General features: G+C 41.8%; 1 protein-coding gene across 4 annotated transcripts in view; it reads left to right on the forward strand.

Moving 5' to 3' along the window:
• LOC100605912 (10 kDa heat shock protein, mitochondrial) overlaps positions 1-26,385 on the forward strand; it is a 52,223-nt gene that overhangs the window by 2,164 nt on the left and 23,674 nt on the right. Inside the window, exons 3-4 of one of the 4 annotated variants that reach the window (XM_003253888.2) lie at positions 866-955; positions 1,035-1,289. In XM_003253888.2, coding sequence (XP_003253936.1) covers positions 866-955; positions 1,035-1,085 — 141 coding nt within the window. In that variant the 3' untranslated portion in view covers positions 1,086-1,289. Of the gene's footprint in view, positions 1-865; positions 956-1,034; positions 1,290-14,111; positions 14,210-21,505; positions 21,569-26,385 lie in introns of those variants that run through there. The other 3 variants (XM_003253889.3, XM_030803176.1, XM_003253891.3) reach the window with 3 other exon arrangements.

Below are 26,385 nucleotides of genomic sequence, written 5' to 3' on the forward strand. Positions count from 1 at the left end.
ATCTGGAGCCCAGGACAGCTTTGAATGCCGCCTAATGCAAATCCCTAAACTTTCTTAAAACCTGGTATTTTCCAATTTTTTTAAAGCTTATCGGCTACTGCTAATGTTAGCGTGTTTTATGTGTGGCCCAACACAATTCTTCCAGTGTGGCCCAGGGAAGCCAAAAGATTGCACACCTCTGTTTTAGATGTTCCTCAGTTAATTGTTTAGGCCTCGGCCTTATAAAGATGTCAGCCAAAATACACAGTAAATGCTGTTGGGGCCAAATAATGTTAACTGCATCGTTTCAGTTGCTTCTGAGGAGGAAAGCTCTACTGAGGAGCTGTCATGGAGTTAGGAATAGGAAGACTTTGGGGAGTGGACACTTAGCTGCAGTCCCTTTCCCCAAATCTGTTCTTTGGAGGGAACAAAACAATCACAAGAGAAGCGTATGTTCTAAATCCAAAAAAATATTAAATTTTTGTATGTTGAAAGTAGGAAAATATGACCATTTGTATATGGCATTTTCTGGGTGCTGGCTACTGTTGCAGGTTTATTTCATATAGTTGATATGTTAATATTTAACAGTTATAAAGTTAGCTTTAGTTAACTAAAGTTAGCTTTTCCAGAATATTTTCTTGAACTTTTACGTTGGAGTCAGGTTTTGTTTAAGCCACTGTGTATTATTTCAAAGTGTAACTACAGTGGTATTTTTGAGTGAAGATCTGTAATTCTAGTATGAATCATATCACTTAGCCACGAAGTATATTTTTAATATAATTGGATTTGAGTGAGCATGTTTCATTAGTTGTAGTGATTTAAAAGTTAACTGTTTATGTTGGGTGAACTAGATATCTTTGCTAATAAACATCCTTCCTTTTTTAAGGGTGGAGAGATTCAACCAGTTAGTGTGAAAGTTGGAGATAAAGTTCTTCTCCCAGAATATGGAGGCACCAAAGTAGTTCTAGATGACAAGGTGTGTAAACTTAATAATTCTACAAAGAAGTCAGATATTTGCGATTAGTTATCTTAACTAATGGTTTCTTCACTTGCAGGATTATTTCCTATTTAGAGATGGTGACATTCTTGGAAAGTACGTAGACTGAAATAAGTCACTATTGAAATGGCATCAACATGAAGCTGCCCATTCCACTGAAGTTCTGAAATCTTTCGTCATGTAAATAATTTCCATATTTCTCTTTTATAATAAACTAATGATAACTAATGACATCCAGTGTTTCCAAAATTGTTTCCTTGTACTGATATAAACATTTCCAAATAAAAATATGTAAATGAGTGGTTAATCTTTAGTTATTTTAAGATGATTTTAGGGTTTTCTAGTTGATGCTTTTTTTGTTTTTCAAGTAACCTGCAGAGAATTTTGGGAAACAAGATTTTCTAGGTAGGTGCATTTTCACACTGAATTTAGCTTTATTAATACATGATTGATACTGATACCAAGCCATGGATTTACTTTTTTTTTTCCTGAGACAGATTCTCACTCTGTCACCCAGGCTGGAGTGCAGTGGTTCGATCTTGGCTCACTGCAACCTCCGCCTCCTGGGTTCAAGTGATTCTCCTCCCTCAGCCTCCCGAGTACCTAGGATTACAGGCGTGCACCACCACGCCCAGCTAATTTTTGTATTTTTAGTAGAGACAGGTTTTGCCATGTTGCCCAGGCTGGTCTCGGACTCCCAAAGTGCTGGGATTACAAGCGTGAGCCACCACTGCAACATTCAGATTTCAAATATAACAAGCTAACGAGTTACAGGTCTTAAGGTGTTCAATACTTTGTGGATATAGGTCTTCATTCCTAATCCAATTTATATAAATACAAAGTTTTTTTTGCATGGTTTAATGTATACTGAATTCCCAGGTACACAAGTACCATGTAAATTGAGGGAAGAATTATACTTTCCTTTTTTTTCTTTTTGTTTTTTTTTGTGGAGAACAGAGTCTTAACTTTGTCACCCAGGTTGGAGTGCAGTGGCACTGTCATGGCTCACTGTAGCCTCCACCTTCTTCCCAGGCACAGGTGATCCTCCCACGTCCGCCTCCTTGAGTGACTGGGACTATAGGCACGCACCACCATGCCCTGCTAATTTTTGTATCTTTTGTAGGGATGGGGTTTTGCCATGTTGTGCGGGCTGGTCTCGAACCTTCTGGGCTCAAGCAATATGCCTGCCTTGGCCCCCCAGACTGCTGGGATCACAGGCCTGAGTGAGCCATCATACCTGGCAGCTTTTTTTTTTTTTTAGAACCAAGAGTTGGTCAATATTTTGGAAAATCAACTTCTGTACATTAAAGATAGGACATTGCCTTATTTTTTTTTTTAATGGTGATGGGTTATATTTATGCTTTTCTATTTGACACTAGTTTGTCAGGGTTGGAAAACAGCCACATGCTCATCTAGTCAGTGTGACCTCAGTGTAGTTGAGATGGGAAACAGGAAGACTTAAGTGTAGTTTCTAACCTGACACTGGCATCTAATATCAGACATATGATGTCCTATCAAGTTTCTGAAAGACAACGTGAAAAAGGCATCACATAGTCCTTGAGGGGTGATCGTCCTTGGCGGCCAGCAGCAATGACAAAGCAGTGAGTGCACTAGGGTCAGCCCGCTCAGCTGTGGTACATTTTTCCCTTGGCTCAGCTGTAATCCATAGTTTCACCCCAATTAACTTCCCAGATACATTGCGTCTTTTAAGCTTTGTTTTGTATTGCATTGAAAGGAACGGTGCTGAGAAGCTCTCTGTGGTTACCTGAGCTTCAGTGACCACCATCTTCACCTGAAGCTGCCCAGCATCCAGTGACCAAGTACCTAAGGCCACTTAGCAATACTGGAGGTGCTCTGGTATCCTCCAAGTGTTTTTTTATGTCTTGTTTTATTTTAGGAAAATTTAATTCCGGAGTGAACATTTTTTTTTGTTTTTTGAGACGGAGTCTCTCTCTGTTGCCCAGGCTGGAGTGCAGTGGCATGATCTTGGCTCACTGCAATCTCTGCTTCCCAGGTTCAAGCAATTCTCGTGCCTCAGCCTCCCAAGCAGCTGGGCTATAGGCGCCTGCCACCACGCCCTGCTAATTTTTTGTATTTTTAGTAGAGACAGGGTTTTACCATGTTAGGATGGTCTCGATCTCCTGACCTCATGATCCACCCGCCTCGGCCTTCCAAAGTGCTGGGAGTACAGGCGTGAGCCACCGTGCCCGGCTCATTTCATTTTTAAAAACAACACTACTACATAATTTGGTAAAAAAAAAAAAAAATCTAAGGCAAGTAATTGCAGCTACTTGGAAGGCTGAGGCAGGAGAATGGCTTGAACCTGGGAGGCGGAGGTTGTAGTGAGCTAAGATTGCACCACTGCACTCTAACCTGGGTGACACAGACTCTGTTTTGAAAATATATATATAATATGTATGCATATATGATATATGTGATATATACACATATATATACATATATATGTGTATGTGTATATATGTATATATGATAGCTAACATTGGCTGAGTGCCTTCTCTCCGGGGTGAGCACTGTGTGATAGAATAGCTAACAGGAGCATTTTCTAGGTGCTGGCTACTGTTGAAGGTGCTTTTCACATATTAATTGGTTTAATCTTTCAACAACCCTATGAGATAGGTACTGTTCTCACCCTGCAGATAAGAAAGCTAAGGCATAAGGCTGGGCGCGGTGGCTCATGCTTGTAATCCCAGCACTTTGGGAGGCCAAGGCGGGCGGACCACAAGGTCAGGAGATCGAGACCGCGGTGAAACCCTGTCTCTACTAAAAATACAAAAAAAAAAAAAAATTAGCCGGGCGTGGTGGCGGGCGCCTGTAGTCCCAGCTACTCGGAGAGGCTGAGGCAGGAGAATGGCATGAACCCGGGAGGCGGAGCTTGCAGTGAGCCGAGATTGCGCCACTGCACTCCAGCCTGGGCGACAGAGTGAGACTCCGTCTCAAAAAAAAAAAAAGCTAAGGCATAGAAGGGTTAGTTAAGTAATAACCAAGGTTGCTCAGTGGTAAGTGGCAAAGCCAGGATTCAGACACAGTCCATCTCCAGATGTTACTGTTTAAAATTTGATCCTTTATAGCCTTTGCTACTTTGTTAATTCTAAGCACTTAATACACATTATTTCAATTAATCCTGGTGATACCCACTGTGGTATGGGGAATGGGTAGTACCAAATGATGTATGGCACTTAAGTTCCTAGTACACCATGTGTTGAATTTAACAAAACTGAGTCAAAGCAGAGGATAAATAGCTTGATATAGCTGTAGCAGCTAGGGAGAAAACTTAAGATTCAAACCCAATAATGCTACGCTAGAATTTGGTTGGGTGCGGTGGCTTGTGCTCGTAATCCCAGCACTTTGGGAGGCCGAGGTGGGCAGATCTCTTGAGATCGAGACAGTCTGGGCAATATGGCAAAACCCTGTCTTTACAAAAAATACAAAAAGCTACTCGAGGGGCTGAGGTGGGGAGGTTAAGGCTGTGGTGAGCCAAGATTGTGCCACCACACTGCAATCTGGGTGACGGAATGAGACCCTGTCTTAAAAAAAAGAATCCTATGCTAGAATTGATTACCAACCCTTAAGCTCAACTATCAGCTACCAGCTGTCTTAGTAGTCAAACTTATTTTCTAGGTTTAATTATCCATAAACTAGTCTGATAATGTCTTTTAAAGGTTGTGTCCCGTATTTATTTTGAGAGGAATTAAAATTTAAAGTTTTAAATGGCATGGAATAATCTCAACTTTTGATCATCTTCCCATCTGTAAAGTAGTAGGTACTTCCACTATATGTATATTTACGTTTATGCACGTGTTACTGCCTTTGGTATACTAAAGCTTTCTTTTTGTCAAACTTAGATACTGGAATTATGCCTAAAAGTTATTTCTTATATTGTCTAAGTGGATTATCAATTTCATACTCTGCTCAGACACAGCTAGATAATATGCTTTGCTCATTATAACCTTGGGAGTACAGATTTTTCTGTATTACCAATGAGAAACCTTGACTCAAGAGATAAGAAATCGTTCCAAGGACATGTGGCTAATATATTGTAGAGTAAGGAATCTGTTCAAAGGCTATGGCTTTCCCATTATTCTCCAATGCTATTTTCCAAAGACCCAGCAAATTAGTTTTGATATCTAAGGTAATAGTTCACAAAGCTTGGTTCATCCTTGCAATTGCCTGGTGAACTTAAAATTTCAGGGCCTCATCCAAACCTACTAAATCAGAAGGATAAGAGAATTTTTGAACCACAGAAGCAGTCCTACTGTGATGCCTGCCTAGCAGAATTGCTAAATAAATAATTTTTTTTCTTTTGAGACGGAGTCTCACTCTGTTGCCCAGGCTGGAGCACAGTGGCACGATCTTGGCTCACTGCAAGCTCTGCCTCCCAGGTTAATGCCATTCTCCTGCCTCAGCCTCCCGAGTAGCTGGGACTACAGGCGCCCGCCACCACGCCCGGCTAATTTTTTTGTATTTTTAGTAGAGACGGGGTTTCACCGTCTTAGCCAGGATGGTCTCGATCTCCTGACCTCGTGATCTGCTGCCTCGGCCTCCCAGAGTGCTGGGATTTTTTTCTTTTTTTTGAGACAGAGCCTTATTCTGTCTATCCGGCTGAAGAGCAGTGGTTTGATTATAGCTCACTGCAGCCTCGAACTCCTGGGCTCAAGCAATCCTCACACTTCAGCCTCCAGAGTAGCTGGAAGTACAGGCCTGTGTCACCATGCATGGGTAATTTTTTGTTTTTTGACAGGGTCTTCCTCTAGTGCTCAGGCTGGAGTGCAGTGGTGCTATCATGGCTCACTGCAGCCTTGACCTCTCAGGTTCAATTGGTCCTCCCACCTCAGCCCCCTGAGTAACTGGGACTACACATACATGTCACCATGCCCTGCTAATTTTTGTATTTTTTTTTTTTTTTTGAGCCAGAGTCTCACTCTGTCGCCCAGGCTGGAGTGCAGTGGTGCCATCTCGGCTCACTGCAACATCTGCCTCCCGTGTTCAAGTGATTCTACTGCCTCAGCCTCCTGAGTAGCTGGGATTATAGGCACCCGCCACCGCGCCCGGCTGATTTTTGTATTTTTAGTAGAGATGGGGTTTCACCATGTTGGCAAGGCTGGTCTTGAACTCCTGACCTCAGGTGATCTTCCTGCCTCGGCCTCCCAAAGTGCTGAGATTACTGGTGTGAGCGACTGCACCCAGCCAATTTTTGTATTTTTTGTAGAGACTGAGTTTCACTATATTGCCGAGACTGGTCTCAAACTCCTGGAGTCAAATGATCCTCCCACCTTGGCCTCCCAAGGTGCTGGAATTACAGGTACATAATTTATTTTTTAGTGAATGGAGTATGTATCTGACTTTATTTTTTCAGAGATGGGGTCTCACTGTGCTCTCCAGGCAGTTCTTGCTTTCCTGAGCTCAAGCAATCTTCCTGCCTCAGCCTCCAGAGAAGCTAGGACTACTTTATTTTTTTAATCAATGAGTAGCTTGTTGTCACAACTTTACTTACTGGATTATCCATTCTTCTCCCTGCACACCACCCCCCCACCTCCCTTCTCTCTATGCCCAGAAATCAGAGATGTTGCCTTTATCATACATGAAATTTCTAAATATGCCTATTCCTGGGTTTAATAATTTGTTCCATTGACCTCCCTATTCCATCACATTGCTTTCAATGTAAATAGCTTTATATTTAAGTTTGACATCTGATAAGGCAAGTCCTCCCTGTACCTATTCACCTGGCTGAGAGTATGTTCTTTGTTCTTATATGAGCCGCCAGCTTGTTCTTCAGTGTGATACCAAGTCATGCTCCCTCCAGCAAGTTAATTACTGTTTTCACTGCACCCACACAAAAATGGAGTTTTGAACTTTTAACTTATTTGTGTGACGAGTATTTAAATCCAATCCCTTCCCTTCCCTTTTTTTTTTTTTTTTTTTTTTTTTTCAGAAGGAGTTTCGCTCTTGTTGCCCAGGCTGGAGTGCAATGGCACAATCTCTGCTCACTGCAACCTCCGCCTCCTGGGTTCAAGCGATTCTCCTGCCTCAGCCTCCTGAGTAGCTGGGATTACAGGTATGTGCCACCACACTTGGCTAATTTTTCTTGTATTTTTAGTAGAGATGGGGTTTCACCATGTTGGTCAGGCTGGTCTTGAACTCCTGACCTCAAGTGATCCACCCGCCTCGGCCTCCCAAAGTGCTGGGATTATAGGCATGAGCCACCGCACCCAGCTTAAGTATATTTTCCTTTACTCTCAAGCAACCTCCATGAGAGAGCCCAATCAATCCTAGCTCTTGTCCTGTGTTGCTTACATACTAGTTCTGTTACATTTGACAAATTACCTAACCCCTCTTAGCTTATGAATGAACTGCAAAACAAGGGCATTAGCTTTGCCTCTTAACATTTTGAGTCAAGCCTATTATTTTGTTGTTAAACTTTTATTTATTTAAAAATAAATAATATGTTCATGTAAAAATTTAAAATTATATACACTGAAAAGAATGCTCTCTATCCTTGTCCCCCAGCCACCCAGTCCCATCCTTGGAAGTAACTAGTATAACTTTTTGTATTCTTCCTTTCAGGTGTTTTATGTATATATACATATATGTAAATGTGTACGTATATATGTACATATCTTATGTATATGAAATATATATTCATTTTTTCTTTTTTAAAAAATAACATTCCATACATAACATTTGACACCTTGCTTTTTTACATTAACAATTGGTCTCTGGGATTAATCTATAGATAAAGACACTTTAAAACTGTATAATGTTCTATTATATGGATAAGCCGTAATTTATTTCAGGATGCCCCCCCAGCAATGATACATATTTAAGTTATTCTAACCTTTTTCTATTAGAAACACTTCTGCAATGAATAAATGTATGCGTAACTAAATATGTACATTTGAACAAGCATATCTATAAGATAAATTCCTATAGAACTGCTACGTCAAAGGGTCTGTGAATTTTAATCATACATGTACACATACACAGACATGGATCTCCAAGTTGTCCTAAGTTGAAATCCCATCAGTTTTATTTATTTATTTATTAATTTATTGACACAGAGTTTCACTCTTAGTGCCCAGGCTGGAGTGCAGTGGCACGATCTTGGCTCACTGCAACCTCCACCTCCCAGGTTCAAGTGATTCTCCTATATCAGCCTCCTGAGTAGCTGGGATTACAGGTGCTCGCCACCACGCCTGGCTAATTTTTGTATTTTTAGTAAAGAGGTTTCACCATGTTGACCAGGCTGGTCTCAAACTCCTGATCTCAGGTGATCCACCCGCCTCCAAGGTGCTGGGACTACAGGCGTGAGTCACTGTGCCCAGCCAAAAGGTCCATGAAGTAACAGTCCTACTAGCAATGTATTTTTTTTCTTCTTACTCTCTGTAATGCAGGATGTTATAAAGTTCTTATTTTGCCAATCTGATAATTTTACTCTTTATCATGATCAATGAGGATGAGCACTGTATGTGTTTAAGACTCTTTTTTTTTTTTTTTTTTTTTTTGAGACAGGTTCTTGTCTGTCGCCCAGGCTAGAGTGCAGTGGCACCATCAGAGGCTCACTGCAGCCTTGACATCCTGGGCTCAGGTGATCCTCTCACCTCAGCCTACCGAGCAGCCGGGACTACAGATGCATGCTACCACGCCCAGCTAATATTTGTAGAGATAGGGTTTTGCCATGTTGCTCAGGGTGGTCTTGAACTCTTGGACTCAAGTGATCTGCCCACCTCAGCCTTTCAAAGTGCTGAGATTACAGGCATGAGCCACCTTGCTTACCCTTGTTAACTGGTTATTCCTATTCACTTCATATCTTCTGCCTATTTTTTGACTGAGTGCTTGATCTTTTATGACTTCTGTTTATTAAAGAAACTAGTTCTTTGTGTTTTTTTTCCCTCTAGTTTGTCATTTGGGTTTTGATTTTGTTTATGCCTTGCACTTGTAGAAAGTCATTTTGGTGTATTTGAATTATTAAATGTTTTTCTTTATGCCTTCTGGGTATGACGTTAAACTCTGAAAAGTCTTCTTCAAAACTTAAAGTTTCTTCCATGGTTTCTTTAGGTTTTTTATAGTTTGGGTTTTTCTTTAAAAAAAAAAATAGATTTTGATTTTGGCTCCATCTGTGGATTTTCCTGTTAAAAGATATATGAATTGTTTGAAATTCCCCTACCGTCTCATAGATTAAGGCTAAGTCTTTAAGACACTTAAAATTTCGCTTGCAAAATGCCCTTTCAGTCTCATTTAGCCTGAAGACATGACTTGGAAAAACATCAATGGTTATTTACTTACCTGGCTTGAATGTCAGTTCAAAAGGCTAGTTTATTATAGTATTTTTAAGTCACGCATTTTTTGAATATGGGCTAGGCGCTGTTCTAGGCACAGGGATGAATAAGATGGGGGAAGCACACAGTAAACAACTAAATTAATAGCATGATTTTAGATACAGATTAGTGTTATCAAGGAAATAAAGACAGACTGGGCACAGTGGCTCATACCTGTAATCCCAGCACTTTAGGAGGCTGAAATGAGGATCACTTGAGCCTAGGAGGTCGAGGCTGTAGTGAGTGGTGATCATGCCACTACACTCCAGCCTGGGCAAGAGCATAAGACACTGTCTCAAGGAGGAAGAAAAAGGGTGAAGCCCAGTGTCTCACACCTGTAATACCAGCATTTTGAGAGGCCAAGGCAGGAGGATCCTTTGAGGCCAGGTGTTTGAGACCAGCCTGGGCAACAAAGTGAGACAGTCTCTTAAAAAAAAAAAAAAAAAAAAAAAAGCAGGGCGTGGTGGCTCACGCCTGTAATCGAACACTTGGGAGGCCGAGGCAGGTGGATCTCGAGGTCAGGAGATCGAGACCATCCTGGCCAACATGGTGAAACCCCATCTCTACTAAAATATAATGGTGCACGCCTGTAGTCCCAGCTACCCCGGAGGCTGAGGCAGGGGAATTGCTTGAACCCAGGAGGTGGAGGTTGCAGTGAGCCAAGATCATGCCACTGCACTCCAACCTGGCAATAGAGTGAGACTCTTCTTGAGAGAAGAAAAAAAAAACAGAGAATAATGTTCAAATAATACGTTGAAGATGTATGAAACCATACATAGGCACTGACTTGTTCATGTGAATATACGTTCCCATGCTTCCCTGCTGCTTCAACTTTGCTTGGCTTGTAATGAAATCTCCTGTAGCTCTGCACGTAAATGCTATCCACAGTTTAAGACACATTCCAACTACATACATCATTCACAGTGTGCCAACTTTGCTTTTAGACTGGCTTCCTTTAAGCCAGAATGCTGCAGGCCCATATTGGGTGATGTCCATTGGCAGAAAAAAGAGAGCATCTCTTTTGGTATCTTCTGAAGAACAAGTAAATCTTTCTCCAAAGTGCTTCATTACATCGTTTCACATTTCTTTTCTTTGTTTTATTTTACTTTATTATTTTTTTGAGACAGGATCTCACTCTGTCACACAGGCTGGAGTGCAGTGGTGCAATCATGGCTCACTGCAGCCTTGAACTCCCAGCATCAAGCAATCCTCCCATCTCAGCCTCCTGAGTAGCTGGGACTACAGGTGTGTGCCACCATGCCCAGCTAATTTTTGTATTTTTTTGTAGAGATGGGGGTGTATGTGGGGGGGTCATACTATGTTGCCCAGGCCAGTCTTGAACTCCTGGGCTCAAGCAATCTTCTCACCTCAGGCTCCCAAAGTGCTGGAATTACAGGTGTGAACCACAGAGCCTGGCCCTTTCACGCTTAGGCCAACAGGAATTTATCCCTCAGCTAGATATGGGTTTACTTTTCCCTGGTCATAGCGTGAGAGAAGAACACTGAGCAAGATCAGAGTCTGTTTGCAAAGAGCATGTGAAAGGGGCTGCTTCAATACTTCAGGCGTTCAGCCTTGTACTGTAGTAATCTACATAAGATGCTTTCCCATTAATTTCAAGGCTCTTTGAGGAAAGCTTGTCTTATATATCTTCATGTTTTTCAGCACTTAGCCCAGTGTCTTGCACATAATATGCATTAACGCCTTTTTTTTTTTTTTTTTTTTTTTGAGATGGAGTCTCACTCTGTTGCCCAGACTGGAGTGCAGTGGCTCAATCTCGGCTGACTGCAATCTCTGCTTCCCGGGTTCAAGTGATTCTCCTGCCTCAGCCTCCCGAGTAGCTGGGACTATAGGCGCACACCACTGTGCCCAGCTAATTTTTGTATTTTTTTTTAGTAAAGACGGGGGTTTCACCATGTTGGCCACATTGGACTCGAACCCCTGACCTCATGATCCACCCACCTCGGCCTCCCAAAGTGCTGGGATTACAGGCTTGAGCCACTGCACCTGGCCTGCATTAACTCTTTTATTTGGATTTAAAAATTCCCCAAAGTGAATTTCATATTGGATAATTTTTTTAATGTGTCAATGATTTGAAGCTCATGGATAATTTGAAATTACTTATGATATTTTGGCTTTATAAAATATTTTCTTCTAAAACTTCAAGGTTCCATATTTAATTTTATGCTTGCTTTCATACTTTATGGGGCAGAGGGAAAGAACTGCTATGCACAATCTTCATTAGACATGAAGAAACATTTATTTGATAGCTTGTTCGATGTCTTAACAGTTAACAGGCAAGAGAATCTAGATTTTCTGAATCCCACTCCAGAGCTATTCCTATTGGTGCATATTGCCTTTAAACAGATCACTCCTCCTTTACCTGAAATATTCAAGTATTTCAGGTAACTATTATTGCTGATCATGCTTTTTGTTTTTCTTTTCTCTCTCCTCCTACCCCGGACAAATTAACCCTAGTTATAAAATTTGTCTTGTTTGGAGGTACGTAATCTACAGGCTGACAGAGGAACGAAAATGTGAAGGTTATGAGCTAGAAACATTCTATCCCTAAAGAACAAGGTCCTTCCTATGAACAAGGCCAGGGTTGACATCAGAATGCAACTTTATTGGACTTTTCAAAAACAATGAATGTGCAATTTGTTCCCAAATTTAACACCTACTCATTCACGTTTTTTGTTTGTTTCAGATGGGTTGAAACAGTTTAACAAATCTGGAATTAACAGAAAGTGAAGATGATCCCATTCAACTATAGGTGACTATTTACAGCTCAGGGAAATACCACACAATCTGGGAAATGTAAAGGTAATCCTTGCAGTAAGTGAGGTGAGTTATCTATAGACCAAGAGGCCTCCGTGGGACTCTGCTATCTCACAGACCCAACCCATCTCTCTAAGGGAGGCAACATTTAGGTGTCACTTGTCCTAGGCTCTCATTGTATTTAATACAAGTTGAGCATCCATAATCTGAAAAGTCCAGAATCTGAAATGCTCCCAAATCTGAAACTTTGAACATCCACATGATGCCACAGGTGGAAAATTCCATACCTGACCTTCTGTGACAGGTCGCAGTCAAAACTTTGTTTCACGCACAAAATTATTTGAAGTTTTATAGGCGCCTGCCGCCACGCCTGGCTAATTTTTGTATTTTTAGTAGTGATGGGATTTCACCATGTTGGCCAGGCTGGTCTCGAACTCGTGACCTCAAGTGATCTGCCCCCCTCAGCCTCCCAAAGTGCTGGGATTACAGGTGTGAGCCACCGCTCCTGGCCTATTTAAAGTATTGTATAAAAGTAATTTCAGGCTATGTGTGTAAGGTGTATAGGAAACAAATGCATTTCACGTTTAAACTTAGGTTCCATCCCCAAGAAATCTCATTATGTATATGCAAATATTCTAAAATCCAAAATAATCAGAAATCTGAAAGTGTTTTGGTCCCAAGCATTTAAGATAAGGGGTACTTAACCTGTATAAGAATTTGTGATTTGCACATCTCTGTTGCTGGAGTCAAGGCAATTTGTAGTGAAGGACCGAGCCTTATCATACTTGTACCTTAGTGCTTACCATATAGTGGGGCTTAATGAGTATCTGTTGAACGAATAAATCTTTTCATATGTAGACGCTGGTGCCGGGAGGGCAAAATTAAGTCCCTATTCTTGAAGAGTTACCAGTCAATACATCTTCCAGAGAGAACCAACTTCCTGTTGTTAAACCCTTCAATGCCTAGTTCTAAGTCACTGACAATTACTCAGCTAGAGACCCACTCAGCTTAACCTCTCCTCTCCTCTCAAATTCCATTTCTGGAGGCTGTTACATGGCCCTTCCCTCAGCATTCTCAATACACCTTCTATCTAGGGACATTTGATGTTTTCTTCTTTTGGAAATCATGCTACTGTATGCGTTTTTTACTTTTTGAACTGTCTTCCCATCTGATATCCCAAGGCCTCCCTCACCCCAGATAAAAGATTCAAGGTTTCTAAGCAGGAAAAAAAGTTTGCGAAAATGCTGTGGTTTCTTAAGAGAGAACATTTAAAATTTTGCAACAAAGCAAATGTGGAATCCTGTAAGACGTAAAACCCTCACCACCTGTCAAGGACTACTAATTTCCTCCTCCTGCTTCTGACTTGAAAAACACGAGCTAAATCTGTCTGCGTAACTCACAAAACCAGATGTACACTCTTCATCTCACATAATTGACATCTGCGTCGTTTATCTACGTAAACAAACTTGTCATTGAAAAAGTCCTTGGCTTTGAAGTCGCCGGATGGCGTAAATAACACTGACACTCAAATCCCCAGTGATTTCAGATTGGATCGATTTCACGCAGGTTCTATGGAATTTGCCCAGACTGCTGGCCTGTTTTCTACCCTGATTCCTTAGGTGGCTTCTGGGACAGAATTACGGTTCTCTAAGTATTTGCTTGCACGTGGGTTTACTGAAATAGTCGCCACTGTACGAAGTCCGTTCTTCCCGTGTAACTAACGAGAGCCCATACCACACTGCCGCAGCGGTCGCCGCGATCACGACCTTTCAAACCGCCCCGCAGCCCTCGCAAAGAGGCTCGTGGCCCCCGCCTTCCGGTGCCTCAGTCCCTGCCAGTAGCCACCCGACGCTGTCCAGCTGTTCCTCGTTCGCCCTCTCCCTCCGCCTAGCCCGCTTCTACCCAGACAGCTCCCCGTTCTCCCGTCCTGCCCCGCGCAGGCTGCAGCTGTTCCGTCAGCTGCCGCTCCTCCTCCCAGACGCAGAGCGCCGCTCTGCCCCGCCCCCCGCGCAGGCTGCCGTCCCTACATCCGGGTACCGACTCCAGCCGCCTAGACGCTGGCACTATGGTCATGGCGGAGGGGACGGCAGTGCTGAGGCGGAACAGGCCGGGCACCAAGGCGCAGGTACCATGTCCGCACCTTTCCTGTCGGGCAACTAGGTGCCGAGCAGTGCCGCGCCCGGAAGCTGGCCGCCACTGCGGGGAGGTTGGGCCGAGGCGGCAGGCGGGCGGGCTGGGGCACTGGTGCCCGGCCTGCTCTTCCGGAGTTGCAGCCCCTCAATTTGGCTGAGGCGGTGGCGGCCGCCGTGAGGCCTGCGGAGCTCCGACCCAGGGGTAGGCGTGAGGGGCGGGTGGGGGCTGCGGGTGGTACCTGCCTGCCGAGGCCCTGGGCTGCGACCCTGTCAGTAGCAACGGCTTCTCGCCTTGCCCCTGAGCCCCAGCTGACTAGCGGTGGAGGGGCGCGACCAGCCCGGTGGAGACCCCCGGGGTTTCCTGAAGGTCGGGGCCGCTGAGGTGGGAGGGGGTGTAAACACAGCCTAGCTCGACCCGGCGTCCAGTTCCTACCTGGCCTGGGACGTACCTGCCCGTCTCCTGCCATCCAGCTTGTCTAGCCGGATTCGGGTGCCGATATTCTCCTCCTTGTTTCCCTTTGACCACCTCTCCCTGCCGCTTTCCCTGGAGCTGTTCTCTGGTCCAGCAAGTTTTCATCACCAAGTGGTGACTTGTTAGATGTCATTCCTTGCTAATAGGCGTGAAGCATACTCAGAGAATGAACTGATTATAATTTTGTCAGCTATTTTGTAGGGCATTATGTGTGGTAAATTGGTGCTTGATTAGGCATTGGTTCTTAGGGTTTGGAAAAGATGCGATGCCTCACATTAAAAATAAATAAAATTGGCATCCGGACTTGAACTGATTAATTGCTAGCCGAAATGGCTTGCTATAGACTAGATGCTCTGAAATCGGAAGAGATGTGTTTATAAAATGTTAAAAAGTGATGCAAATGAAAATGGAAACAAAACAATCATGGAGCTATGATTGTATGTCTGAGAATAGATTTTAATTTCTTATACAGAATTACGGAAAGAACACCTTTCGAAGGGGGCATACAGGTATTGATTACCTCCCCAGATTCATGTTACAGATAAGGAAACTGAAGCCCAAGAGAATTAACTGGATTTGCCCAAGGATACATAGTCTTCTGATTCTTAATTCACTGGTGACCTTTTCTCTTTAACAAGTTGCTTCTAGTGCTGAATTTTAGAGAAAATTTTAAAGTCTTATTTTGGAGTCACATTAAGCTGTCAGTGACTCCTACTGACAGTTTTGTTTTCATACTACTGGAAATTTATCCGTTACATATGCTTGCTTTTTACCGTTTCCACACTTTACTTCCAAATGCTCTTTTCTCAGATACCTTTACATCTTATTCTGTGGGAACACTGTTTCTGATTACATTTTTATGTTCAGAAGCAGACTGTTGTGTTCATATTCTGAGAGTCATCTCATTTATTCATAAGTTCTTAATTTTGAAAGGTTAGAAAATAAAATATTTAATATCGTAACATACTTGCTATGTTGCTGTAAGTCACATAGAAGAAAGCTTATTGTCTTTTTTTTTCACATTGTCATGGATCAAGGTTGTTAGATAAAATATGAGAAAAAGGATAAAAAATATAAAAGACTGCTTACGCCGTAGTTTGTCCTACCTTGTTTATCACATGAATTTCCTTTAGTGAAATGGGTCTGTTCTAAAATGATATATTTAGAACCATATCTCCTTCCCTATTGGGTCAAAAGAAAAAAAATTTTAAAACTATAATAGAGGGCTGGGTGCGGTGGCTTACGCCTATAATCCCAGCACTTTGGGAGGTCGAGGCAGGCGGATCACCTGAGGTCAGGCGTTCAAGACCAGCCTGGCCAACATGGTGAAACCCCGTCTCTACTAAAAATACAAAAAATTAGCTGGGCGTGGTGGCAGGCGCCTGTAATCCCAGCCACTCGATAGGCTGAGGCAGGAGAATCGCTTGAACCCGGGAGGCGGAGGTTGCAGTGAGCCGGAATCGCGCCATTGCACTCCAGCCTGGTAACAAGAGCAAAACTCGGTCTCAAAGAAACAAACAAAAAAACTGTCGGAGAGTAGGTGGAGTATTTTCCTACATTAAAAAAAAAAGGTTGGTTAGACTGGAATATAGGCACATAGTTGGTTTTCTTCTTTTTCTTTTTTTCGTTTTTTTTTTTTTGAGACAGAGTTTCGCTCTTGTTGCCCCCAAGCTGGAGTGCAATGGTGCGATCTCAGCTCACTGCAACCTCCGCCTCCCGAGTTCAAGCGATTCTTCTGCCTCAGCCTCCCGGGTAGCTGGGATTACAGGCACATGCCACCACGCCTGGCTAATTTTTTGCAGAAACTGGGTTTCACCATGTTAGCCAGGCTGGGCTCGAACTCCTGACCTCAGGTGATCCGCCCGCCTGGGCCTCCCAAAGTGCTGGAATTACGGGCGTGAGCCATTGCACCTGGAGGTATGTTTTTTTTTTTTTTTTTTTTTTTTTTTTTTGTGAGGCAGAGTCTCGTTCTGTCACCCAGGCTAGAGTGCAGTGGCGCGATCTCAGCTCACTGGAGTCACTGCCTCTCAGGTTCAAGAGCTTCTCCTACCTCAGCCTCCGGAGTAGCTGGGATTGCAGGTGCCCGCCACCATGCCCGGCTAATTTTATTTTTATTTTTATTTTATTTTATTTTTTGAGACAAGAGTCTCGCTGTGTCGCCCAGCCTGGAGTGCAGTGGCATGATCTTGGCTCACTGCAAGTTCCGCCTCCTGGGTTCACGCCGTTCTTCTGCCTCGGCCTCCAGAGTAGCTGGGACTACAGGCGCTAACCACCACGTCTGGCTAATTTTTTTTGTATTTTTAGTAGAGACGGGGTTTCACCGTGTTAGCCAGGATGGTCTGGATCTCCTGACCTTGTGATCCGCCCGTCTCGGCCTCCCAAAGTGCTGGGGTTACAGGCGTGAGCCACTGCGCCCAGCCAATTTTTTTTGTATTTTTAGTAGAGGCGGGGTTTCAGCGTGTTAGCCAGGTTGGTCTCGAACTCCTGACCTCAAGTGATCTTCCCGCCTCAGCCTCCCAAAGTGCTGGGATTACAGGCGCAAGCCACCACGCTGGGCTTCATAGTTGGTTTTCAATAAATGTTGGTTGAATTAGATGAGAATCTTTATTAAGCTGAATTTTTGGTGTCTCTCATAGGCATCTAAAATATGTCACAGTTATGATAAGGTGAAACATTTCATTCTCAACATCTTTTCTATATATAGTCATCATTGGTGTCCTCTGGGGTTTGGCTCCAGGTTAACTTCGTACCCCCACCCCATACCAAAATCCGAGGATGCTTAAGTTTCTTATGTAAAATGGCACAGTGTTTGCATATAACCTATGCACATTCTGTTATATAGTTTAAATCAACTCTAGATTACTTAATAATACCTAATACAATGCAAGTGTTCTGTAAATAGTTGTTATACTGTATTTAGGGAATAATGACCAAAAAAAAAGCCGGTACATGTTTAGTACATATGCAACTATCTTGAAGACCTAACTAGGTACGTAGTCCATGTCAGCAACAATATAACATTTTCTGAATATTTTTTCTCCCCTGAAATGAATATTTTCAATTCCTGGTTGGTTGAATCTGCAGATGAAACCTGCAGATATAGAGGGCCAACTGTACATGTGTTTTTTAATATTTTAAAAACAATATTCTGTAAACTTTCTTAGTTTTTTTAAAAAGAAAAGAATAGACAGAATATTGGTAGAAACTTTAGTGTAGATCATACAGGAAAAATTTTAAAATTGCTCTTTAATAGTTAGATAATGTTTAAGAAAAGGAATCCTGGAACCATTTCTAGAAGATTGTTTTATTTCTTGATATTTTCCCTTAATAAAATTAGTTCATTTTCATCCAGATAGGCCAGCTATTTCAAAAACGATGAAATGTTTGACACTTAAAAAGATATACTCATTACCTGTACCTTGGTCCAAACACTGAGGAACATATTGCTAATATATAGTTGGAAATCCCTTACGGAAGACATGTTCCCGGGTTCACGCCCACCACCACGCCTGGCTAATTTTTTGTATTTTTTCGTAGAGATGGGGTTTCACTGTGTTAGCCAGTATGGTCTCGATCTGCTGACCTCATGGTCTGCCTGCCTCAGCCTCCCAAAGTGCTGAGCATGAGCCACCGCACCCGGCCTAAACTTTTATTCATTTTATATACACTGTGTTTACTTCTAATTTGCTTTTTTTGCTCAAGGTTTTGAAGACTTAATCTTTGTTGATTGTTTTTACAGGTTTATATACAGGTTTATAGATTATTGGTTTACTTTTACCCCCTCCCCACCAAGTTTTACCTCAGAGACATTTGAGCTCCAAAGATGTGTCAGGCATTGTGCTACCCACTGAGGTTACATAGGTAAACTTTTCTGAAAAATCAGTGAAATGGAAAGGTTCTTAATCACTTAGGGGAATGTCTGTTAACTGTATTATCTACAGAGAGTTCCAGAACCAGGGCAAGATGCTCTATAAAAATATCCCCCTTAAGCTGGGCATGGTGGCTCATGCTTGTAATGCCAGCACTTTGGGAGGCTGAGGCTGGAGGATTGATTGTGACCAGGAGTTTGAGACCAACCTGGCCAACAAAGTGAGACCTCGTCTCTGAAAAAAAAAAAAAAAAGAAGAAATAAAAATATTCCCTTTAATAGAAAGCTGGTTTATTTGGACGTTTACTTCTCTTTTTAAAATTTTTGTGGGTATATAGTAGGTGTATATATTTATAGGTTACATGAGATATTTTGATACAAGCATGCAGTGTGTAATAATCACATCAGGGGGGTAAATGGGGTATCCATCACCATAAGCATTTGTATTGGGGAACCTGCCCTGATAGTCACGTAGGTTCTTTTCTATTTTCCCTAAGCTCGGCCTATTTGAGAAATGAAGGGACAGAGTACAAAAGAGAGAAATTTTAAAGCTGGGCGTCCGAGGGAGACATCACATGTTGGTGGGTTCCGTGATGCCCCGCAAGCCGCAAAACCAGCAAGTTTTTATCAGGGACTTTCAAAAGCGGAGGGAGTGTACGGATAGGGTGTGGGTCACAAAGATCGCATACTTCACAAGGTAATAGAATATCACAAGGGAAATGGAGGCAGGGCGAGATCACAGGACCACAGGACCGGGGCAAAATTAAAATTGCTAATGAAGTTTCAGGCACCATTGTCATTGATAACATCTTATCAGGAGACAGTGTTTTGAGAGCAACTGGTCTGACCAAAATTTATTAGGTGGGAATTTCCTCTTCCTAATAAGCCTGGGAGCACTATGGGAGACTGGGGTTTATTTCACTCCCACAGTTTCAACCATAGAAGACGGCCACACCCAAGGGGGCCGTCTATAGACCCACCCCCAGGCACGTATTCTCTTTCCCAGGGATGTTCCTTGCTGAGAAAAAGAATTCAGCGATATTTCTCCCATTTGCTTTTGAAAGAAGAGAAATATGGCTCTGTTTTGCCTGGCTCACCAGTGGTCAGAGTTTAAGGTTCTCTCTCTTATTCCCTGAACAATTGCTGTTATCCTGTTCTTTTTTCAAGGTGCCCAGATTTCATATTGTTCAAACACACATGCTCTACAATTTGTGCAGTTAACACAATTATCACAGGGTCCTGAGGTGACATACATCCTCCTCAGCTGACAGGATTAAGAGATTAAAGACAGGCCTAGGAAATCACAAGGGTATTGATTGGGGAAGTGGTAAGTGTCCATGAAATCTTCACAATTTGTATTTAGAGACTGCAGTAAAGACAGGTATAGGAAATTGTAAAAGTATTAATTTGGGGAACTAATAAATGTCCATGAAATCTTCACACTCCACCTTCTTCTGCCATGGCTTCAGCCGGTCCCTCTGTTTGGGGTCCCTGACTTCTCACAACACATTTGTCCTTTATGTTGCAAAAAATTAGATTCTTTTAGTTTTTTTTTAATGTACAATTAAATTGGTTTTTACTGTAGTCACCCTGTTATGCTAGCAAATACTAGGTCTTATTCATTGTTTTCTATTTTTTTTGTACCCATGGGTGATTACTTTTTTTTTTTTTTTAAGATGAAGTCTTGCTCTGTCACCCAGGCTGGAGTGCAGTGGCGTGATCTTGATTCACCACAGCTTCTGCCTCCTGAGTTCAAGCAATTCTCCTGCCTCAGCCTCCTGAGTAGCTGGGATTACAGGCATACGCCACCATGCCCGGCTATTTTTTGTATTTTTAGTAGAGACGGAGTTTCATCATGTTGGCCAGGCTGGTCTCGAACTCCTGACCTCAAGTGATCCTTCTGCCTCGGCCTCCCAAAGTGCTAGGGTTACTGGTGTAAGCCACCATGCCCAGCCTGATGATTACTTTTTAATGGTGCCCATATTTTGATTTAGAAATTCAAAACTCTGTTTGGAATGAGAATAATAATTTATAATTTCTTTTTAAAATAATACTTATGGGTCGAGCATGGTGGCTCACGCCTGTAATCCCAGCACTTTGGGAGTCTGAGGTAGGTGGATCACAAGGTCAAGAGATCGAGATCATCCTGGCCAACATGGTGAAACCCTGTCTCTACAAAAAATACAAAAATTAGCTGGGGGTGGTGGTGCGCGCCTGTAGTCCCAGCTACTCAGGAGGCTCAGGCAGGAGAATCACTTGAACCCAGGAGGTGGAGGTTGCAGTGAGCTGAGATCGCACCACTACACTCCAGTCTGGCGACAGAGCGGTCTCAAAATAATAATAATAATATTAATAATAATAATTATGGAACAGTAAATTAGCTACTAATGCTAGCTATTCTCTTTTGGTAAAAATCTGATTTACTTTTTGGTGTCTGGAGATTTTTTTTTCATTGTAACTTTTTGAGAGAGATTTAACCATCATAAAAAAGTGATAGACTTATTTCCCCAATTAAGTAATACATTAAAGGTTTATGGGAGCTGTATTTGAGGAATTTGTGATTGGAAAAAACGTAATTTATAGTTCAATTAAATAAAATCTTAATGTTCATTTAAAAAACACTAAACAGCCAGGTGCAGTGGGTCAGGACTATAATCCTAAGAATAGGGCGGCTAAGGTGAGAGGCTGAGGTGGGATGATTGCTTACACCCAGGAGTTTGAGGCTGTAGTGAGCTATGATTGTGCCACTGCACACCAGCATGGGCTGCAGAGTGAGACCCTGTCTGTAAAAAAGAAAAGTTGAATAAAATTTGTTTCCTTATTTCACTGATAATTACATTGCAAAAGTTTTTTCTTCCCCTCTAGTGTCAGCTTTGGATCTTTATTAAGAATTGAAGTTAATCATAATAGTATTTTGTATGTGCTTTAACCGTGAATTTATTTTTATAGGATTTCTATAATTGGCCTGATGAATCCTTTGATGAAATGGACAGTACGCTAGCTGTTCAACAGGTAATAAAAATAGTTTCTTTTCACCCTGTGTCTTTTGGAGTACGATGTGTAAGTGCCCATTGGGTGGCCTTTGTCTATTGGTCACTGTGCAGCAGTCTGCTTACCAATAAAGCGTGCTCTTTCACAAAACAAAACAAAACAAAACAAAACAAAATAGTTCCTTTTACAACTCCAATAACCTAAGCATTTTACCTCTTTGACATAGTTAAGTATTCTTGTATCTTTTAGCATAGAGAAGATTCCACTCAATTAATGGAATGCCTATTTAAAAGTTTAGTCAACCCTCATTTTAAGATGGCATATTAAGCTGGGCACCATGGCTGCCAGCACTTTGGGAGGCCAATCACTTGAGGCCAGGAGTTCAAGACCAGCCTGAGCGACATAACAGGACCCTGTTTCTACAAAAAGATAAATTAGCCAGTCATGGTGGCGCACACCTGTACTCCCAGTAGCTAGGGAGTCGGAGGCGGGGAGATCACTTGATCCTACTTCAAGGGTCTAATGAGCTATGATTGTGCCACTGTACTTCAACCTGGGTGACAGAGTGAGATCTTGTCTCTTAAAAAGATAAAAATAGCCCAGGTGCGGTGGCTCACAGCTATAATTCCAGCACTTTGGGAAGCCGAGGCAGGTGGATCACTAGGTCAGGAGATCAAGACCATCCTGGCTAACACGGTGAAACCCCGTCTCTACTAAAAACATAAAAAATTAGCCAGATGTGGTGGCATGCGCCTGTAGTCCCAGCTACTTGGGAGGGCTAAGGCAGGAGAATCGTTTTAACCCAAGAGGTGGAGGTTGCAGTGAGCCAAGATCATGCCACTGCACTCCAGCCTGGCCAAAAGCAAGACTTTGTCTCAAAAAAAAAACCAAAAAAACAAAAAACAAAATACAGTTTCATTAAGGGGCTAATGAAAAGATAATATAAATTGGAGCGTACTAGTATATTGGATTAGGCATTGGTTAAATTTTTTTTGTTTTGAATTTTTAGTAGAGACAGGGTTTTGCCATGTTGCCCACCTTGAACTCCTGGGCTCAAGCAGTCCACCCACCATGGCCTCCCAAGGTGCTGGGATTGCAAGTGTGAGTCACTGCACCTGTCTTTTTTTTTTTCTTTTTTTTTTTTTTTTTTTTTTTTGAGACTGGGTCTCACTCTGTTGCTCAGGCTGGAGTGCAGTGGCTCGGGCATGGCAAAATGTAGCCTCAACTTTCTGGGCTCAGGTGATTGTTCTACCTCAGCCTCCCAAGTAGCTGGGACTATAGGCGCACACTGCCACATCTGGCTAATTTTTTGTAGAGATGGGGTTTCACCACGTTGCCCTGGCTGTTGATAACATTTTTAAAGGGGAAATATACCATAAATCGAGGCTGTTTGGCTTCATTTTGATAGCCAGATAATAAAAGTAGATAGCTGGCCGGGTGCGGTGGCTCACGCCTGTAATCCCAGCACACTGGGAGGCTAGGGCGGGCAGATCACAAGGTCGGGAGATTGAGACCCTCCTGGCTAACATGGTGAAACCCCATCTCTACTAAAAATACAAAAAAATTAGCTGGGCGTGGTGGTGGGTGCCTGTAGTCCCAGCTGCTCGGGAGGCTGAGGCAGGAGAATGATGTGAACCTGGGAGGCGGAGCTTGCAGTGAGCCGAGATCGCACCACTGCACTCCAGCCTGGGGCACAGAGCAAGACTCCATCTCAAAAAAAAAAAAAAAAAAAAAAAAGTGGATAGCTATTTGGATTTGTTATGTTATTTGAAGATCTTAAAAAATAAAAGAGACATATAGTTGAATTATTTGAGCATTAAAAACCACCCATCTGGGTGTGGTGGCTCACACCTGTAATCTTAGTACTTTGGGAGGCCGAGGAGGGAGGATCACTTTGAGGCTGGGAGTTTGAAACCAGCCTGGGCAATATAGTGAGACCCTGTCTCTGTAAAAAATAAAAAGGTTAGGCTAGGTGGTGTGCACCTGTAGTCCTAGCTACTTAGGAGGCTGAGGTGGGAGGATAGGGTTTATGGTGAGCTGTGATTGCGCCACTGCACTCCAGGCTGGTGACAGAGACCCTATCTCAAAAAAAAAAAAAAAGGAAAAAGAAAAAATGCTGTTCAGTCAGCAAATATTTATTGGGTTCTCACTATATAGCTAGCAATGAGTTAGGCCTTGTGGAAGATAAAGGAATATAAACCTAGATCTAGCTCTATGCCTAGAAATTGGTTAAATTTTGAAGAAAAATGTACAGATGGTTATTTCTTTAAAAATAGGGGGAAGTGTCCTGTTTGTTGAATTTGTTCATTTATTCTCACAGGTTTTTTGGGTGTGAAATCATTAGGGTTTTCTACATATGAGACCATGTCATCTGCAAACAGATAATTTTACTTCTCCAATCTAGATCTGTTTTCTTTCTTTTTCTTTCCTAATTGCTCTGGCTAGACCTTCCAGTACTACTTTGAATAAAAGTGGTGAAAGAGGGCATCTTTGTCTTCTTCCTGATCTTAGAGGAGAGCTTTTAGTTTTTCACTGTTGAGTATGATGTTCACTATGGATTTTTCATATATGGTCGTTATTATATTGAAGTTGTTTCCTTTATTCGTAGTTCATTCAGTGCTTTTTAGATCATAAAATGGTGTTAAATTTTGTCAGATGCTTTTTCTGCACCTATTGAGATGATCATGTGTTTCTTTTTCTTACTTATTTTTTATTTTTTTTATTTTTTTGAGACAGATTCTCACTCTGTCACCAGGCTGGAGTGCAGTGGCACGACCTCAACTCACTGTAGCCTCTGCCACCTGGGTTCAAGTGATTCTCCTGCCTCAGCCTCCTGAGTAGCTGGGATTACAGGCGCCCGCCACTGTGCCTGGTTAATTTTTGTAGTTTTAGTTAGAGATGGGATTTCACCATCTTGGCCAGGCCGATCTTGAACTCCAGACCTTGTGATCTACCCACCTCGGCTTCCCGAGGTGCTGGGATTACAGGTGTGAGCCATCATGCCCGGCATTAATTTTTCTTTAAATGTTTGGTATTTTCTTTAAATGTTTACTAGTGAAGCCGTTAGGCCCAGGGTTTTCTTTGGTTGCTCAACATTGGGAATATAGTTAATGCCACTGAATTGTACACTTAAAAATGGTTTAAATGCCTTTCCTTTCTTTATTGAATGGTCTCAGCAGCCTTGTCAAAATCTTTTGGCCGTGTATGTGACACGTTATTTCTGGGTCCTTTATTTATTTCTATTTGTCTGTATGTCTATCCTTATGCCAATATCACACAGTGTTTGATTACTGTAGCTTTGTAGTAAGTTTTGAACTCAAGAAGTGTGAATCCTCCAACTTTGTTCCTTATTTTATTTTTCTTAATAGAGACAGAATTTTGCAATGTTGCCCAGGTTGGTTTTGAACTCTTGGGCTCAGGTGATCCTCTTGCCTCGGCTGGGATTACAGGCATGAGCCGCTCTGACCAAATTTGTTCTTTATTTTCAAGATTTTTTTTTGTTTATTCGGAAACCCTTGCAATTCCATATAAATTTGAGGATCACCTTTTCCGTATCTGCAAAAAAAAGGGGGCTGTCAATTGGAATTTAGATAGAGATTGCCTCGTATCTCTAGATTGCTTTAGGTAGCATTGACATCTTAATGATATTAAGCCTTCTTACTCATGCACACAAGATGTCTTTCCATTTATTTAGGTCATCTTTAATTACTTGCAGCAATGTTTTGTAGTTTTCAGTCTGCAAAAAATTTTATCTCCTTATTTAAATCTATTTCTAGGTATTTACAAGTTTTTAGGTGCTATTGTAAGTGGAATTGCATTCTTCCTTTTTAGATTCTTACAGGTATATAGAAACAGAACTGATTTTTGTGTATTCATCTTGTATTCTATGACTTTGCTGAATCATTTTTCACTTAGAGTAACGTTCTTGTGGATTCTTTGGGATTTCCTATATATAGGATCATGTCATTTGTGGATAGAGATAGTTTTACCACTTCCTTTCCAAATGAGATGCGTTTTATTTCTTTATCTTGTCTAGTTGCTCTGGCTGGAAATTTAGTACAGTGTTGAATAGCGGTGGTGAAAGTGAGCATCCTTGTCTCATTTGGGTTTTAAGGGAAAGGCTTTTAGTTTTTCACCATTGAGTCTGAGGTTAGCTGTGAGTTTTTCATGAATGCCCTTAATCATGTTGGGGAAATTTCCTTTTAAACCTAGTTTTCTGAGTGGTTTTATCATGAAAATATGTTGGATTTTGTCAGATATTTTTTCTGCATTGGTATGATTGTGTGCTTTTTTCCGTTTGTATATTAATGTAGTATATTGCATTGTCTTTTTTTTTTTAAATGTTGAACCACCTTTGCATTCCTGATAACTTTCTTTTGATTTATATTTGTATGGTATTTCTTTTTTCATGATTTGACATACCTATATAATTATGTTTGAAGTAAGTTTCTTGTAGACAGCATATGGTTGAGTCATATTTCTTAGTTCATTTTGACAGACTTTCTCTTTTAATTGGTATGTTCAGACCATTTAACATTGATGTGCTGAATGTTTACTGTTATTTAGATTTAGACCTACCGTTTTATTACTTTTTAGTTTGTTCCTTCTGGGCTTTTTGTTTGTTCCCGTTTCCCCTTTTCTGTCTTTTTAAGGGTGAGTTGAACATTTTTAGTATTGTTTTAATTCTAATTTTGACATATTTATATACTTGATTACTAAATGTGTACTCTGCGCAGTTTACTGAAAAATCAGTATTCTACCACTTTACTTGAAATGTAGAAACTTTGCTACTATATGCACCCCTTTTCCTCCCCGTTTATACTATAGTTGCTATATAT

The sequence above is a fragment of the Nomascus leucogenys genome, chromosome 22a (assembly GCF_006542625.1).
Source record: "Nomascus leucogenys isolate Asia chromosome 22a, Asia_NLE_v1, whole genome shotgun sequence".
Lineage (NCBI taxonomy): Eukaryota > Metazoa > Chordata > Mammalia > Primates > Hylobatidae > Nomascus > Nomascus leucogenys.